Below are 16,724 nucleotides of genomic sequence, written 5' to 3'. Positions count from 1 at the left end.
GCGCATCCCTGTGAGCTGTGGATGAAAAAGGTGTTTTGACGTGGGGTGGCTCATTCTCCACGTCAACAGTATTTAGAAACAAGAACGTCTCATAAACATGCATGTAGATGTAAATGGTAGCAATAATTGTAACCTGTTTTCACTGACTAGGGGTAGATATCACGTCAGGGACCCTACCAACCCCTGAGGAATTCTGTAAGAAGTAGACGGTATTGTATAATTATCCAGTATAAGGGTGTACATAAATGTAGAAGAAGGATCATATTATAACTTACCTTCACGCACAGCCAACAGACTGCATACACACTGGGTATTAACTTCTGGAGTGGCCACATCCTGGGAGCATATACCCAGAGGAGAGCTGGGCTCAACTAGGTTCATACACATATATCCAATATCATTGAAACATTCTACAATGGAGAAGAACTACGTCAGATAACTTTAGTGTGCGCAGACGCACATAAAGATATACATATAATTTCAGTCTCAATAGTCCCCTTAAGGGTCTAAATCACCTGGCTCACTCCTCCTTCTCCTGAGAACCAGAGATTAGAGAATCGAGTGTATGGCTCCGTGTATGCCAACATATACTACTACCACGTGCAACAAAACAAAAAAGAAACCATCAGACTGTGGCTGTATACGAATGAACAAGTACACAGATGTGTAGTTTGCAGTGAATACTGGTGTCAATGTGGCAGCATATAGCCGGCACGGTAGCTCAGCGTGTTCGGTCAGAGGGTTAGCAGCCCTCTGTAATAAAAAACTGAGCTAATCGATCAACAACGAACTTCAACGGATGTCTTACGACGTCCGCCCCGAGCAGACGCAACGAACAAAAGCGAACAAAATGAGACAAAAAAAATCAGAGTAGAGTAGGCTGCTGCTGCTGCAAGTTCACATTTAATGCTGCTTCAGAGAGTGGGTATTGATGCATGCAGAGCATGGTTTGGATGAGGTAACAAGTGTTCTACCAGAGCTCTCAATAAACACAGTGTCTGGACCTGTTATATTCACACATGTGTCCTAAACGATCGCTGTGTGATAAGTTCTTCTTAACAAAACAACTGGCTATATTTACACTTTGCTCCGCCGCAGGTGATAAATTAACTGTAATTATATATATATATATGGTGCACACGTTGTTGTTATTCAGACCACTTTGTTGTGGCAGAAGTGTGATCACACACTGTCAGCATTTTTCCACCACTGTGGAGGCATTGGCAGTGCACATGCACATTATTATTCAGATTACCGTTGTTTCAGGTTGCAATACAACCGCAAGATCTCCTCACGCCAGCGGATGTGTCTCGATCCTCAACAAACAACAGATGCAGATATACATGGATGCCATAACAGGTCCCCTATGCTAGTAAATTCCCCCTACTAGTGTGAACACGTCACCACTGCATTGACTGCTTAAATGTGATAGTGCATATGTGTTTTATATGCCATTGCCTCAGGACCAGTTAGCGTCTAAGCTGTCTACAAAGAAAATGACATTGCCATCCTCAATGAAAGTGAATAAGAAATTACAACATATGATGAATGGAGTGAACAGTCTAATAAATAGAATATGGATTGAGAGCAAACAGAAGAAAGACGAGAAGTAATGAGAAGTAGTAGAAACGAGAACAGCAAGGAACTTAATGTCAGAATTAGGAAGACTGAAGAAGACTATGTTAAGGAATTCTGCTACCTTGGAAGCAAAATTACGTATGATGGATGCAGCGAGGAGGACATAAAAAGCAGACTAGCACTGCAAAAAGGGCATTCCTGACCAAGAGAAGTCTGCTAGTATCAAACATTAGCCTCAATTTTCGGAAGAAGTTGCTGTGAATGGACGTTTGGAGCACATCGTTGATTGGTAGTGAAACATGGACTGTGCAAAAACCTGAAAAGAAAAGGATCGAAGCATTTGAGGTGTGGTGCTGCAGAATAATGTGGAAAATTAGGTGGACTGATAAGGTAAGGAATGAGGAGGTTCTCCGTAGAATCGGGGAGGAAATAAACATGCATATGGAAAACACTGACAATAAGAAGAAACACAACGATAGGGAATCTGTTAAGGCTTCAGGGCATTTTTTCCATGGTTCTAGAAGGAGCTTTAGAGGGTAAAATCTGTAGCGGAAGACAGATATTGGAATACATACAGCAAATAATTGAGGAAATAAATCGTAATTGCCATTCTGAGATGAAAAGGTTCGTACGGGAGAGGAATTCGTGGCAGGCTGCATAAAAGTAGCCAGAAGACTGATGACTCAAAAAAGAGATACAGCAGTCCGGTTGCTGATAAACAGTACAGCCACTCTGGGCACCTCACCTCGAATGAACAGTCTGCCTTCCACGGTGGCTCGCCACTGTAAACACAGCACAGGCGATGGTGCAGTGCCATTCTCCACTCAGTGCGTGCTATGTGATACATTGGAAAGTACGAAGAAACGAATATGTTTGCAGAGGAGTGTAACGCAAGTTGTGGTATCGTACAGAGCTTGCATTACCACACAAGAGTTGGCAACACGGATCGATACGACAGACGTTAGGGAGGGTTCGCTGAAGTCTGCAACGACGTATGGAAAGTGCTACTGAACACCACGCCTCCCTTCGCAGCATAACAGCGCCCTCATGCTGAGGTCCACACAGTGTCGAGCCAGCAAGAGCTCTGCCCCAGTTCTTGACCTCATCTGAACGCGCTAACATCACTCTATGGAACAAATATGTTAGATAAAGATTCTGATGGACATGTTTATTTATATGTGGAACAATGTACTGCAAGAGAACTGCTTGTTTATCTGTGCATCAAGTGATGATTTAATAGTCAATAACAGTTGTTGCAATTTTGTCATATGATAACATGGTTGGAGACCATGGCTGTTATTTGAAAAGAAATGTTGATGTGTTGAAACAGCAACCAGCCACAAATTTATTTTAAGTTCCTTTATTCAAAAGGTACCATTACCGGTTTTGAATCATTACAATTCATCGACAGACGGCTTTAGTGCTTTCATCAGAACATGTGGTGCCTTTTTTATTGATTAGCTTTACTAAAATATAAATAATACATAATTATAAGGACGCCACAGAGATGGTTGCATTACAGATTTGCATTGGGATGTGACTTACGTGAAATGCCGGTCTGGAGCACATGTTTTCGTAGTTTTCGTCCAACAAATGATGTTCGTAGTTTTCACCACATTCTTATCAGTTGTAACTTATCAAGCAATCCTGTGGCAAAAAAGGTGTGTCAAAGTAAAGGTGCGTCACGATTACAGAACTGAACTCATAGCTTCCGCACTGTATATTCAGAACTGCGCATTTCAGACACTAGTTATTGGGTGTCTATGGATGAATCTTCTCGCATACGATACAACATCATTTCCTCAAGTTGTACTGCGCGAATGTTTCTTCGTCGAGAACCTGATCAGCCATGTAGCTTGAACGGTCCCTAACTTTCTATCCGTTACGAAGAATTGCTTCCAGTTAAGGTAAAGACTCTTTGGAAATACGTTCTCCGTGTATTCGTTTGGCTTCCTGAGCATTTCATTCTGCTGCAAGATTCATTAAATGTATTTCTGCTGGTTCCAGGAACAAGTATGAGTAATGGTCCAGCTTTGACAACCCGTCGTTAACCGTATCTTCCATCGTGGGCACGTCACACGACTGAGTAGTGTTTATTAACGTCGTGCCTCAAACATCAACGTGGCAGGGAGTTTATTATGAATGTCACAAGGGTGATTACTGTTTACTAGTGTCGTGAACCAAACATTAATGCAGCAGGAGGCTTATTAGGAAACTTAGGTAGTTTACATACGTAACTACCACGAATTAATTATTCAAGACTTCGTACTAACGGAAATATTCGTTTCTGACCACTAGTGCGCTAAAGCTTCAGAGCACCTTCTACGCGTGTTAGTGGCTGAAAAGTAATTATCGTATTTGCGGAATGATGTATGCAGAGACATTACTGCCATGCAATTTCTTCTTTGGGAGGCTAAGACTTCTATTTATTGTAAGAGACGTTAATACCTCTGCTATTTCCCTTCCGTTTTGGTCAACGAGGGAACAAGGGACAACTTCAGTTCCTTTCCATTTCCTCTTTATCACTGCTAATCTTTGATCACCATGTCTCTACAGTATTTACTTTGTTCAGATCATTTGACACCTGTTCCCATACTGCGATTCCCTTAGAACACTTCTAAATTTAATACCTTCCTTCTGAAAATATATCTTTCCGTGGTACTAAAACTACTCTTCATTGTGTATTTCTAAATCTCTTTTAAATTCTCGGACCCAGTTTGTTTCGAATTTCATTTGCAAGAGACCCGAGTGCTTGGAGATACGTTTTATCAATGTATTGTCTTTCTCCCCGTATAAGTGTTCGAAAAATTGCTGCTTTCTTTTCCTTATTGTTTCTGTAACTGTTTCTATACGTTGATATATTTCATCATTGTTTCTTGATTTCAAAGTTTCTGCTCTTCTTATTGAATCAAAATTTTTCTTTACGATTCTCCTCTCTAGTATTTCTAGTTTGTCTCATTTATAATTCAGTGCTACGCATTTTCTTGCATAGAGGTTTTCTAGTCTTACGACCGCACTGTTTCTGCGTTTCTTGATATGCACTTTTTATGGCAAGTATTTTTTGTTTTTCTGTATGCTCTTTCCATTTGTTGAGCATTTTCCTTTATGGCAGGTACTTTATGTCAGTTTCTTGAATTATTTGTTCTAGATACTTGAATCTTCTGGGCTTTCCTGTTTAACCAGTAGCTGTCTGCAAAAAACTGCATATAAAACGTTAGTGATATAATTATTTTTCTCTGCAGATATTCTTAATCATGCGCTACTGGTTTTCATGCACTACAGGCTGTTAAAGTTAGTTTTCTCTGCAGATATTCTTAATAATGAACTACTGGCTATCTGTTCTTAGATATTGACACATATTTCTGTATCTGCTAGATTTTCAAATAATATAGAAATATCCACTGCAAATGCCAGGCAATTTACTTCAATACACACTTTCCATATTTCGAGTTTTAATGATGATACTTCACATTTTTTAGATTTTTCATTCGAAATTCTTACTACTCTTTTCTAGTCTACAGTGGAAAGGTGCTGGAGATAAGTTAACACCTTGCCATACACCTGTAACTATATTAAAGTGCGTGGAAACTCCATTCAGGAGTTTTTACTTTTGAGATTAAGTTCAAAAGCATTTCACGTATTAGCTTTACCAATTTAACTTGACACTTTTCTGTTTGAATACAGACATAATTATCTGCGGCTTTTTTTTTTAAATTCAGAATGGCTACAAAAATCAAGATTCCTTGTGGAATTCCGTAAAGGACTACGAAGTAATCTCCAGTTGGGATTTCTGCCTGACACCCACCAAACAGAATTCCTACACAAGTGTCCGAGTTCACCGCTGCTGGTCGTACCAGACACTCAGCTGCTGCTCCAGGAGTCCCACCTCAAGGTAAGGACGCAGCCGCCGTATTCTGCTCAACCACATGCAATGTGACCAATTTTTTCCAAAATGTAAACTAGTTGGACAGATTACTTCCTACGTGAAAATTAACACAACCAGCTATGAAAGCTCAGCGTAGTCGTACGGCTTTCATCTGTTCAACAGTGACAGAGTGTGTCCACAACGACAACCTCCTCTACAACATTGCCCATTGTAGAGTATAATGGCAGGAAGCGTGCCGCAACTTTGTCCAGTTCACAGATGTATCAGGTGTAGGCTAGTGATCTATGGATGCCGGAAAGGTAACTCAGCACGTTCTGTCGGAAGACTGGCTGTCCTTTGTACTATATATATATATATATACACTCCTGGAAATGGAAAAAAGAACACATTGACACCGGTGTGTCAGACCCACCATACTTGCTCCGGACACTGTGAGAGGGCTGTACAAGCAATGATCACACGCACGGCACAGCGGACACACCAGGAACCGCGGTGTTGGCCGTCGGATGGCGCTAGCTGCGCAGCATTTGTACACCGCCGCCGTCAGTGTCAGCCAGTTTGCCGTGGCATACGGAGCTCCATCGCAGTCTTTAACACTGGTAGCATGCCGCGACAGCGTGGATGTGAACCATATGTGCAGTTGACGGACTTTGAGCGAGGGCGTATAGTGCGCATGCGGGAGGCCGGGTGGACGTACCGCCGAATTGCTCAACACGTGGGGCGTGAGGTCTCCACAGTACATCGATGTTGTCGCCAGTGGTCGGCGGAAGGTGCACGTGCCCGTCGACCTGGGACCGGACCGCAGCGACGCACGGATGCACGCCAAGACCGTAGGATCCTACGCAGTGCCGTAGGGGACCGCACCGCCACTTCCCAGCAAATTAGGGACACTGTTGCTCCTGGGGTATCGGCGAGGACCATTCGCAACCGTCTCCATGAAGCTGGGCTACGGTCCCGCACACCGTTAGGCCGTCTTCCGCTCACGCCCCAACATCGTGCAGCCCGCCTCCAGTGGTGTCGCCACAGGCGTGAATGGAGGGACGAATGAAGACGTGTCGTCTTCAGCGATGAGAGTCGCTTCTGCCTTGGTGCCAATGATGGTCGTATGCGTGTTTGGCGCCGTGCAGGTGAGCGCCACAATCAGGACTGCATACGACCGAGGCACACAGGGCCAACGCCCGGCATCATGGTGTGGGGAGCGATCTCCTACACTGGCTGTACACCACTGGTGATCGTCGAGGGGACACTGAATAGTGCACGGTACATCCAAACCGTTATCGAACCCATCGTTCTACCATTCCTAGACCGGCAAGGGAACTTGCTGTTCCAACAGGACAATGCACGTCCGCATGTATCCCGTGCCACCCAACGTGCTCTAGAAGGTGTACGTCAACTACCCTGGCCAGCAAGATCTCCGGATCTGTCCCCCATTGAGCATGTTTGGGACTGGATGAAGCGTCGTCTCACGCGGTCTGCACGCCCAGCACGAACGCTGGTCCAACTGAGGCGCCAGGTGGAAATGGCATGGCAAGCCGTTCCACAGGACTACATCCAGCATCTCTACGATCGTCTCCATGGGAGAATAGCAGCCTGCATTGCTGCGAAAGGTGGATATACACTGTACTAGTGCCGACATTGTGCATGCTCTGTTGCCTGTGTCTCTGTGCCTGTGGTTCTGTCAGTGTGATCATGTGATGTATCTGACCCCAGGAATGTGTCAATAAAGTTTCCCCTTCCTGGGACAATGAATTCACGGTGTTCTTATTTCAATTTCCAGTAGTGTATATATATATATATATATATATATATATATATATATATATATATATATATATATATATATATTCAGCGAAGAACTTGAAGTGGTGTCCTGTGACGTCCATCCATACCAAAAATCAACCGAGTGAGGTGACGCAGTGCTTAGCACACTGCGCTCGCAGTCGGGAGGACGATGGTTCAATCTCGTGTCCGGTCATCCAGATTTAGGTTTTCCATGCTTTCCCTAAATCTCTCAAGGCAAATGCTGGGATGGTTCCTTTGAAAGGTTCCCTGTTCTTCCCTAATCCAATGAGACCAATGACCTCGCTGTTTGGTCTCTTCCCCCAAACAAACCAACCCATACCAAATGTTGAGAACAATACCGAACAAAATGGAACGACAACAAAAAGGCATCGTCTTTGACTAGTAATCAAAACGTCCTCAGTCCCGGGGTCGAACACCACCTCTGCATAAAATTTTAATAAAAATCGTCGAGGTGCAGACAGAGGTTCAGAACACCCTATTGTCCTTGGGGTGGGAGACTGCCCCTAAAAGGCGGAAGAATCGACAATGATCAACCGCATGAGGATGCAGAAGGAAGGAAACCATTGCATTAAATACACAAGATGTGCGTCCACAGGTCATGTGGCCTGTAATTGAAAAGTGTCATGATGATCTCCCCTTTGGCAAAAGATTCCGGACTTGATCCCCATTCGGATGGCGATGAGAAAAATATTGAATAACCAACGAAAAGATAACGCTCCACGCGTCGGGGCGTGGAATGTCAGGAGGTTGAACGTTTTAGAATCTGGGGCCCAATCTATGTGTAGTGGAGGTCAGGGAAGTGAAATGCAAACATAGTTTTACGGTCATATGGGTGTAGGGTAATAAAAACAGCAGCAGAAAATGGTTACTGGGAGTAGGATCCGTTATGAATTGGAAGGTAGGGCAGAGAGTGACTGACTGTGAACAGTTCAGTAGTATAATTGTTCTCACCACAATCGACAGCAAACCAACACCGACAACAATAGCTCAAGTATACTTTACGACGTCGTAAGCAGAAGAAGAGGAGATAGACAAAGTATCTGAGGATATTGAATCCAAAGCGACACAAAAACCTAATAGTCATGGCGGATTCGTATGCGGTTGTATGGGAAGGAACGGAAGAGAGGATTATTGTAGAACAAGAGAGGTAGTAGGAATAATAGAGGAGAAAGACTAATTAAGTTCTGCAATAAACTAACGTTAGTATTAGCGAATAGGCTCTACACTGTTCAACAGTCACAACAGGAGGACGTATACTTGGAGATACGGGAAAATTTCAACCAGATTACATCATACTCAGGCACAGATTTCGAAATTAGATACTGGATTGTAAGTTGTACCTAGGAGCAGATATACACTCAAATCACAATTTTGTAGCGATGAAGCCGAGACTGAAGTTTAACAGACTAGTGAGGAAGAATCAGTGGGCAAAGAAGTGGTATACGTAAATACTAAGTGATGGAAAGATACGCTTGAAGTTCTTTGAGGCTATAGATACTATTACAATGAATAGGTCACTAGGCAGTACAGTTGAAGAGGAACGGACAACTCTGCAAAGGGCAATCACAGACGTTGGGAAGAAAAACGTAGGTACAAGAAAGGTAACTGCGAAGAAACCATTGTTAACAGAGAATTGCTTCAATTGTTCGATGAGAGAAAGAAGTACAAAAATATTCAGGGAGATTAAGAATACAGAAATACTTAGAAATGAAATAAATAGGAAACACAGTGAAGCTAAGTCGAAGTGACTGCGTGAGAAATGTGAAAAAATCGAAAAAGTAATGATTGTAGGAAGGACTGACTCATCACGTAGAAAAGTCCAAACAACTTTCGGTGAAATTAAAAGCAAGGGCGGTAACATTAAGAATGCAACGGGAAGTCCTCTGTTAAATGCGAAGGAGAGAGCGGATAGGTGGGAAGAGTACAAGAGGACCTCCATCAGGGCGAAGACTTGTCTAGTGGCGTGATGGAGGAAGAAGCAGTAGTCTATAGGGAAAAGATAGGGAATCCATTATAAGAAAGAGATTCTGTGAGACTGGAGACGTAACATCAGACTTTCGGAAGAAAACATCATCCACACAATTCAAGAAACTCCAAGACCCCACAAGTGCGCGAATTATCGGACAATCGGCTTAACAGCTCATACACCCATGTTCCTGACAAGAATTATATACAGAAAAATGGAAAATTGAGAATCTGTAGGATCACTATCAGTTTGGCGTTAGATAAGATAAAGGCACCAGAGAGCCAGTTCCGACATTGCGGTTGATAATGGAAGCAAGACTGAAGAGCAATCAACACACTTTTACAGGATTTGTTTACCTGGAAAAGCGTTCGACAACGAAAAATAGGAGTAACCTATTAGTAAAGATGGGTGATAGAAAATCTGTACAAGAAGGAAGAGGGAACAGTAAAAATGGAAGACCAAAAAGGAGGTGCTCTGATTCAAAATGGTGTAAGAATGGGATGTAGTGTTTCATCGCTCATGTTCAGTCTGTATATCGAAGAACCAAAAACGGAAATAAAAGGAATGTTCAGGAGTAGGATTAAAATTGCAAGTTGAAAGCTTTGAATGATAGTATTCGGTGATGACATTCCTATCCTCAGCGAAAGTGAAGAACAATCGAAGGGTGTGTTGAATGGAATGAACAGTCTGATGAGTACAGAACATGGATTTACAATAAATGGAAGGAAGACGAAAGTAATGAAATACGGAGAAATAACAACAGTTCGAGTCTCGGTCCGGCACACAGTTTTAATCTGCCAGGAAGTTTCATATCGGCGCACACTGCACTGTAGAGTGAAAATTTCATTCTAGAAACATCCCCCAGGCTGTGGCTAAGCCATGTCTCCGCAATATCCTTTCTTCCAGGAGTGCTAGTTCTCCAAGGTTCGCAGGAGAGCTTCTGTGAAGTCTGGAAGGCAGGAGACGAGGTACTGGCGGAATTAAAGCTGTGAGGACGAGGAGTGAGTCGTGCTTAGGTAGCCCAGATGGTAGAGCACTTGCCCGCGAAAGGCAAAGGTCCCGAGTTCGAGTCTCAGTCCGGCACACAGTTGTAATCTGCCAGGAAGTTTCGCAACAGAAAGGAACTTAATTTCAGACCTGGGCCTCACGAAGTAGGTGAAGTTAAGGAATTCTGCTAGCTAGCCAGCAAAATAACCCATAATGGATGGAGCAAGGAGGACATAAAAAGCAGACCAGCACTGGTAAAGAGAGCATTCCTGGTGAAGAGAAATCTACTGATGTCAAACATAGGCCTGAATCTGAGGAAGAAATTTCGAAAAATATACTTTTGGAGCATAGCATTGTATGCTAGTGAAACATGGACTGTGAAGAAACCGGAACAGAAGAGAATCGAAGCATTTAACAAGTGGTGCTACAAAAGAATGTTGAAAGTTAGGTGGACTGATAAGGCTCTCCGCAGAATCGGTGAGGAAAGAAGTACATGGAAAACACTGACAAGATGAAGAGACTGCGTAGTTAGACATCTGTTAAGACATCGGGGAATAACTTCCATGGGCTGGAGGGAACTGTAGCGTGTTAAACTGTAGAGGAAGACAGAGTTTGGAATGTATCCACCAAATAATTGAGGACGTAGGTTGCAAGTGCTACTCTGAGATGAAAAGGCTGACGCAGGAGACGAATTCGTGGTGGGTCGCATGAGATCAGTTAAAAGAAAGATGACTAAAAAAAAAAGACTAGTAATTAAGTTATAATTAAGACACTTAAAATATCAACAGTGTCTTCCCTATGCTTTTAGTCATTCTCTAAACATTTACTTTCAATGAAGTGATGGGTGGCTAGACAGAGTCCTTGGTTGTGGAACGCTGCTTTTGGACTGTTCAGGTAAGCCCTGTTTTTTGGCTAACCACAAGCGCTGGAATGATGATGCGGAACACAACACCAGAGAAGGTAGTGAGGAAACATCGGCCAATAGTGCGCGGAATTGGACTGTCCCGCGCCAGGAGTGAACGTAAACAACAACGGCATTATTCTCAAATAAGCATCAGTAGTCTATTTCCAAGACTTCTTTACGCCAAACAGTAAGAATAGAGACAATCTGAGAAGTAATAGTCTGTCGAACAACTCCAGAAACCGTGTTTTTACCAGTAGTGTTAAAAACATTCCAAGTCCATTGCGTGATGCTATACCATCAAAGTATAACAACGACTCACTATCAGTAACAATAAACTGTGTGTGTTCTACCAAAATATCAGAGGTCTCAGAAGCAAACTGAGACCACTGCATCTTAACATTGATGATGCTTGATCTATAAGCCGTGCACAGGTATTATGTTTCACAGAACACCATGTTACCAATGGATCTGAAATGCTTCAAACTGTGTGGATACACACTGGCAGCCAGACATTGTGGATCTATTAAGGAGAAAGGAAGAACTATAATTTACGTAAAAAATGATGTAAAATTTAACTGCCAGACATAAGTTATTATTACGTAGATTTATACTTTGAAGCCTGTGAAACGGAAATTACTTATAATCATATATCAGTTACAGTATTGCACTGTACAGGGCTCCTGCAAAGCAAATATGTATTTTTCTAAACTATATATTCAAAAAACAACGATTTAATATTCTTGAGGAATTTTAATATCAACTGCTTAACAAAAAACAACAAAAGGGAGAACTTGATCAGCTTATGAAATCATTTAACCTGATGGTAGTTAGCTTTCCCACTACAGTAACATGTACCTGTAACAACATAATTCACAATATTCTTCTGGACAGAGGCAGGAGCAACTGTACCACTGCAATGCAAATCATCAATGGACTGTCAGATCTTGATGGTCAACTGCTTACAGTAAATGATATTAACCTGTGTCATAAAACTAATCAGTCCTTTAAATGTTACAGGCCAATCAATAATGACAGGCTAGGAATCTTCACACTTTCCTTGCAGCAGATCGACTGTAGCCCTACATTACATGGAAAGAAATATTAAACACAAATTTAACCAGTTATCTAACGAATTTGTATCACTGTTTGAAGCAGTATTAAAAAAAACTTAACAAACAATCTGCATGTTGCTAAAAGGAATTTTCTGCAGAACAAAAAGAAATTTATACGAATCCCTGAGGTTTTCTGATGATCCACTTAAAAAGGGGAATTACAGAGTGTACTGTAATATTTTAAAAACAATTGCAAAAATTCCAGAACTATGTACATCGCATCCGGAATTGACAACAAAGCAAAAACAACGCAGAGCAAAACCGTTTGCCAAGCTATAAAAATGTGGAGTGCAAAAAAATTAGAATATATGTCTGATACAGAAGTAAGTCAGAGTGGATAGAAATAAGTCAGAGTGGAAATATAGTAAGAAACATTGAGACAATTGCTAATACATTCAATAGACATTTTTAAGAGCTGCTGCGAAATTTGGCTGTAACCGCTCAGTGAGTGATGCATTAGCATTTCTGTATGAAGCTGATAGTGCCAGAGTTGGTCAGATGCATGTAGTTCCCATCACAATTAGTGAAATCAAGCAGACAGTCAAAAAAAAATGATAGCAAAACTTTCTTCTGGGGTTCAACAAGGATCTTTAGACACTTTTATGGTTCTATAAGTACGGTCTTGTGTCGCATATTTGATTAATTCCTAATTCAGGGTATTGTCCTACTTATATTAAAATACACCTGTGTGAAACCACTTTTCAAAAAAGGTGAGAAAAGATGTATCTTCGAGTGAAACTGAAACTATATACGGCATTCCTCAAGAAAACCTTATACGTCCTCCGCCCCTCCTTGTGTACAGAAAAGATTCAGCAAAGAATCTGAGCAGGCCTCTTACATTGTTTGCATATGACGCAGTCATTTACCCTTACAGAGTCATCAAATGATCAAATCCAACTGCAATATTCAACATACCTGCATGGTGCAAAAAGTGGCAATTGGTTGTAAATAATGCAAAGTATAAAGACATCTACATGATTACTAAAAGAAATCAGATAAATTTCGGTTACACTATCAATGACACAAAAGTAAATGCTATATATTCTACATAATACTTCGTGATTACAACTACGAGTAACTTAAACTGGAACGATCACATAGATAATGTCGTGGGTAAAGCAAACGATAGACTGCGATTTATTGGAAGAACACTTAGAAAGCGCAACAGATCTACTAATGACCCTGTTTACACCACTCTTGTCTGCCCTCGTCTGGAGTACGAGGTGTGGTGTGCGATCCGCATCAGATGGGAATAACGGAGAACATCGAAAAAGTTCAAAGAAGGGCAGCTCGTTTTGTATTATCATGAAATAGGGGAGAGAGTGCCACGGACTTAATACATGACCTGGCGTGCAATCATTAAAACAAAGGCGGTCTTCGCTTCGGAGGATCTTCTCGTGAAATTTCAATCACCAACTTTCACCTCCGATTGCGAAAATGTCCTATTGGCGCCCACCTACACAGGGAGAAATGATCATCACAATAGAATAGGAGAAATCAGAGCTCGCACAAGAAGATTTAAGAGCTCTTTTTTCCCCCGTGCCGTTCGAGATTGGGACAGTAGAGAAATAGTTTTAAAGTGATTCGATGAACCCTCTGAGACGCACATAATTGTGAATTGCAGAGTAATCATGTAGATGTAGATATAGATGTAGATCGAATTACCACCCAGTATCCTTGCCAACAAGTTTCTTCAAAGTCCTAGAGTAACTGATTTTGGAGAATTGTGGATCACCTGAACAACCATAATATTGTCTCTTCATATCAGTTTGGTTTCCGGCAAGGAATATCAATTCATAATGCTGTTTTATTCTTCACTGATCAAATTCTGCATTCTGTTAACTGGAAATTGGCACCAATCGGTATCCTATTCATGGCTTTAGACTGTGTAAACTACGAAATATTATTAAATAAAACAGACTTCTGTGGGTTAAGGGAATAATGGTGACGTGCATCAAACCTTATCTTGCAGATAGGAAGCAGAGGGTAACAATTACTGAGAGTAATGGAATTCCAGCTTCAGGAAAATGGGGCCCTGTCAACACTAAAGTTACACAAGCCTCGGTGCTGGGGCCTTGCTATTCCTAATCTTTATAATTTACCTCCCACACTGTACCACTTCAGTGGGGAATTTCACTCTCTTTGCTGATGATACGACTTTCTTAACAGATAAAACAACAGGGAAAAACCCCGAAACCTCTGATAACAGGTCTTTTAATGACATTCTCTAGTGGTTTAACTGCAATCGACTCTTTGAATGGCCGGCCGGGTGGCCGACCGGTTCTAGGCGCTACAGTCTGGAACCGCGCGACCGCTACGGTCGCAGGCTCGAATCCTGCCTCGGGCATGGATGTGTGTGATGTCCTTAGGTTAGTTAGGTTTAAGTAGTTCTAGGGGACTGATGACCTCAGAGCCATTTGAACTATTTTTTTCTCTTTGAATGTCAATAAAATTCATTGTGTACAATCTCATGTGACGCAGAAAGAAGAAGAGGATATAAATATAAAATGTAATGAACAACATATACGGCAAGTGAGCTTTACTAAGTTCTTGGGTGTGTACGTCGATAGCTAACTAAACTAGTCCAACCACATCATAGATCTGAAAAAAAAAGACTTCATTCTTTAGCTTTTGATTTACGTATAATTGTATGATCTAAACATAAGGATACCGTTAGGGCTGTTAACTTTGGAATCTTCCATACAGTGTTATCCTACGGCACCATCTTCAAAAATTTTTCATCGACCAGAAGAGAGCTATACGCTTCATAAGTGATGAGCATACAAAACAATCGTGAAGAAATCTGTTCCAGAACCCCCAGGCTTTTACAATGACATCTCAGTATATTTTCTCTCTTGCATTTTTCATTAATAAAAATCACTCTCTCTTCAACATCAATAGCGAATATCATAGCCACAGTGCAAGGTCAAAAGAGGGCTTACTCAGAGAACTGTCAAACTTTACCCTTGTATAGAAAGAAGTAAACTATTCGGGCCTCAAAGTTTACAATGCTGTACATAGAAACATCAAAATTGTTTGTCTCGAAACATCAAAATTCACAAGTGAATTGAAAGAGTACCTTATAGTAAATTCATTGTATTCAATAAGTGAGTTTTTAGTGTAAATGAGCAAGTATTTATTTAACATTTTATTATATAGATAGTGAGACATTTAATGCAAGCATTAATTTTAAATATTACGAATATGAATGACTCATAATGTGTGTATAGATGCTATGGATACGGATTAGTATGGATAAGAAATTTCACTGTGTACCATGCAATGAGAATTACGAAAACCTGGAATATTTGTTAGATCACTGCGTCGACGTTTTGTTTACGTTCGCACAGGAATTGTTGGAAAAGCGGCAGTCAGAATTCACGTGGCTGCTGTTACTGGACGATGGCAAGACAGACGACGCGCTTTCCGATGTCCACATCGAGTTCGACTCCCAATTTTTCGTCATTTTCCCGTCGACAAATGCCACTGTCGACATCCTGGAGGCATACAGAGTGGCGAATGGTTATCCGTTGGTGATTAAGAAGTTCTGCACGTGGGACCACAGCACAGGCCTCGCTTGCACAACAGAGAGCGTCAGGAGCAGACGGAACGACCTGATGGGTTACGAAATGAAGACAGGAGTGGTCGAGGTAAGTCGGCTTTTCCTGCAGAAACTAATGACTTAAACTGATCGAAAAAGTTTTGTACTACCCGCAAATCTGGGAAGGTACGTGCGCTTACAACGAGACCACATGTGAATCAGATTTTTATAATTTCTTATATTTATGGTACATGAAGTTCATACTTCAAATACACTACGTGATCAAAAGTATCCGGACACCTCCATAAACATAAGTTTTTCATATTAGGTGCACTGTGCTCACACCTACTGCCAGGTACTCGATATCAGCAACCTCAGTAGAGAGAGTAGAATGAGGCGCTCCACGGAACTCACGGACTTGAAACGTGGTCAGGTGATTGGGTGTCACTTGTGTCATAAGCCTGTACGCGAGATTTCCACACTCCTAAACATCACTAGGTCTACTGTTTCCGATGTGATAGTGAAGTGGAAGCGTGGAGGGACATGTACAGCACAAAATGTACAGGCCGACCTCGTCTGTTGACTGGCAGAGACCGCTGACAGTTGAAGAGGGTTGTAAAGTGTAATAGGCAGACATCTATCCAGACCATCACACAGGAATTCCAGACTGTATCAGAGTCCACTGCAAATGCTACGACAGTTAGGCAGGACGTGAGAACACTTGGATTTCATGGTAGAGCGGCTGCTCAAAGTCACACCTCGCGCTGGTCAATGATAAACGACGCCTCACTTGCTGTAATGAGCGTAAACATTGGACGATTGAGCAGTAGGAAAACGTCGTGTGGAGTGACGAACCACGGTACACAATGTGGCGATCCGATGTTAGGGTGTGGGTGTGGCGAATGTCCAATGAACGTATGCCTGCGAGAGTGGAAGCTGTTATCAAG

At 41.9% G+C, this 16,724-nt stretch overlaps 1 protein-coding gene across 1 annotated transcript in view; it reads left to right on the top strand.

Moving 5' to 3' along the window:
• The window catches only part of LOC126455932 (glutamate receptor ionotropic, kainate glr-3-like), a 134,101-nt gene that overhangs the window by 31,911 nt on the left and 85,466 nt on the right, over positions 1-16,724 (top strand). Inside the window, exons 2-3 of the mRNA XM_050091691.1 lie at positions 5,298-5,470; positions 15,587-15,886. Coding sequence (XP_049947648.1) covers positions 5,298-5,470; positions 15,587-15,886 — 473 coding nt within the window. The remainder of the gene's footprint in view (positions 1-5,297; positions 5,471-15,586; positions 15,887-16,724) is intronic.

This window comes from Schistocerca serialis, chromosome 2, assembly GCF_023864345.2.
Source record: "Schistocerca serialis cubense isolate TAMUIC-IGC-003099 chromosome 2, iqSchSeri2.2, whole genome shotgun sequence".
Taxonomy (NCBI): Eukaryota; Metazoa; Arthropoda; class Insecta; order Orthoptera; family Acrididae; genus Schistocerca; species Schistocerca serialis.
This window is presented reverse-complemented; position numbering and strand designations above follow the sequence as displayed.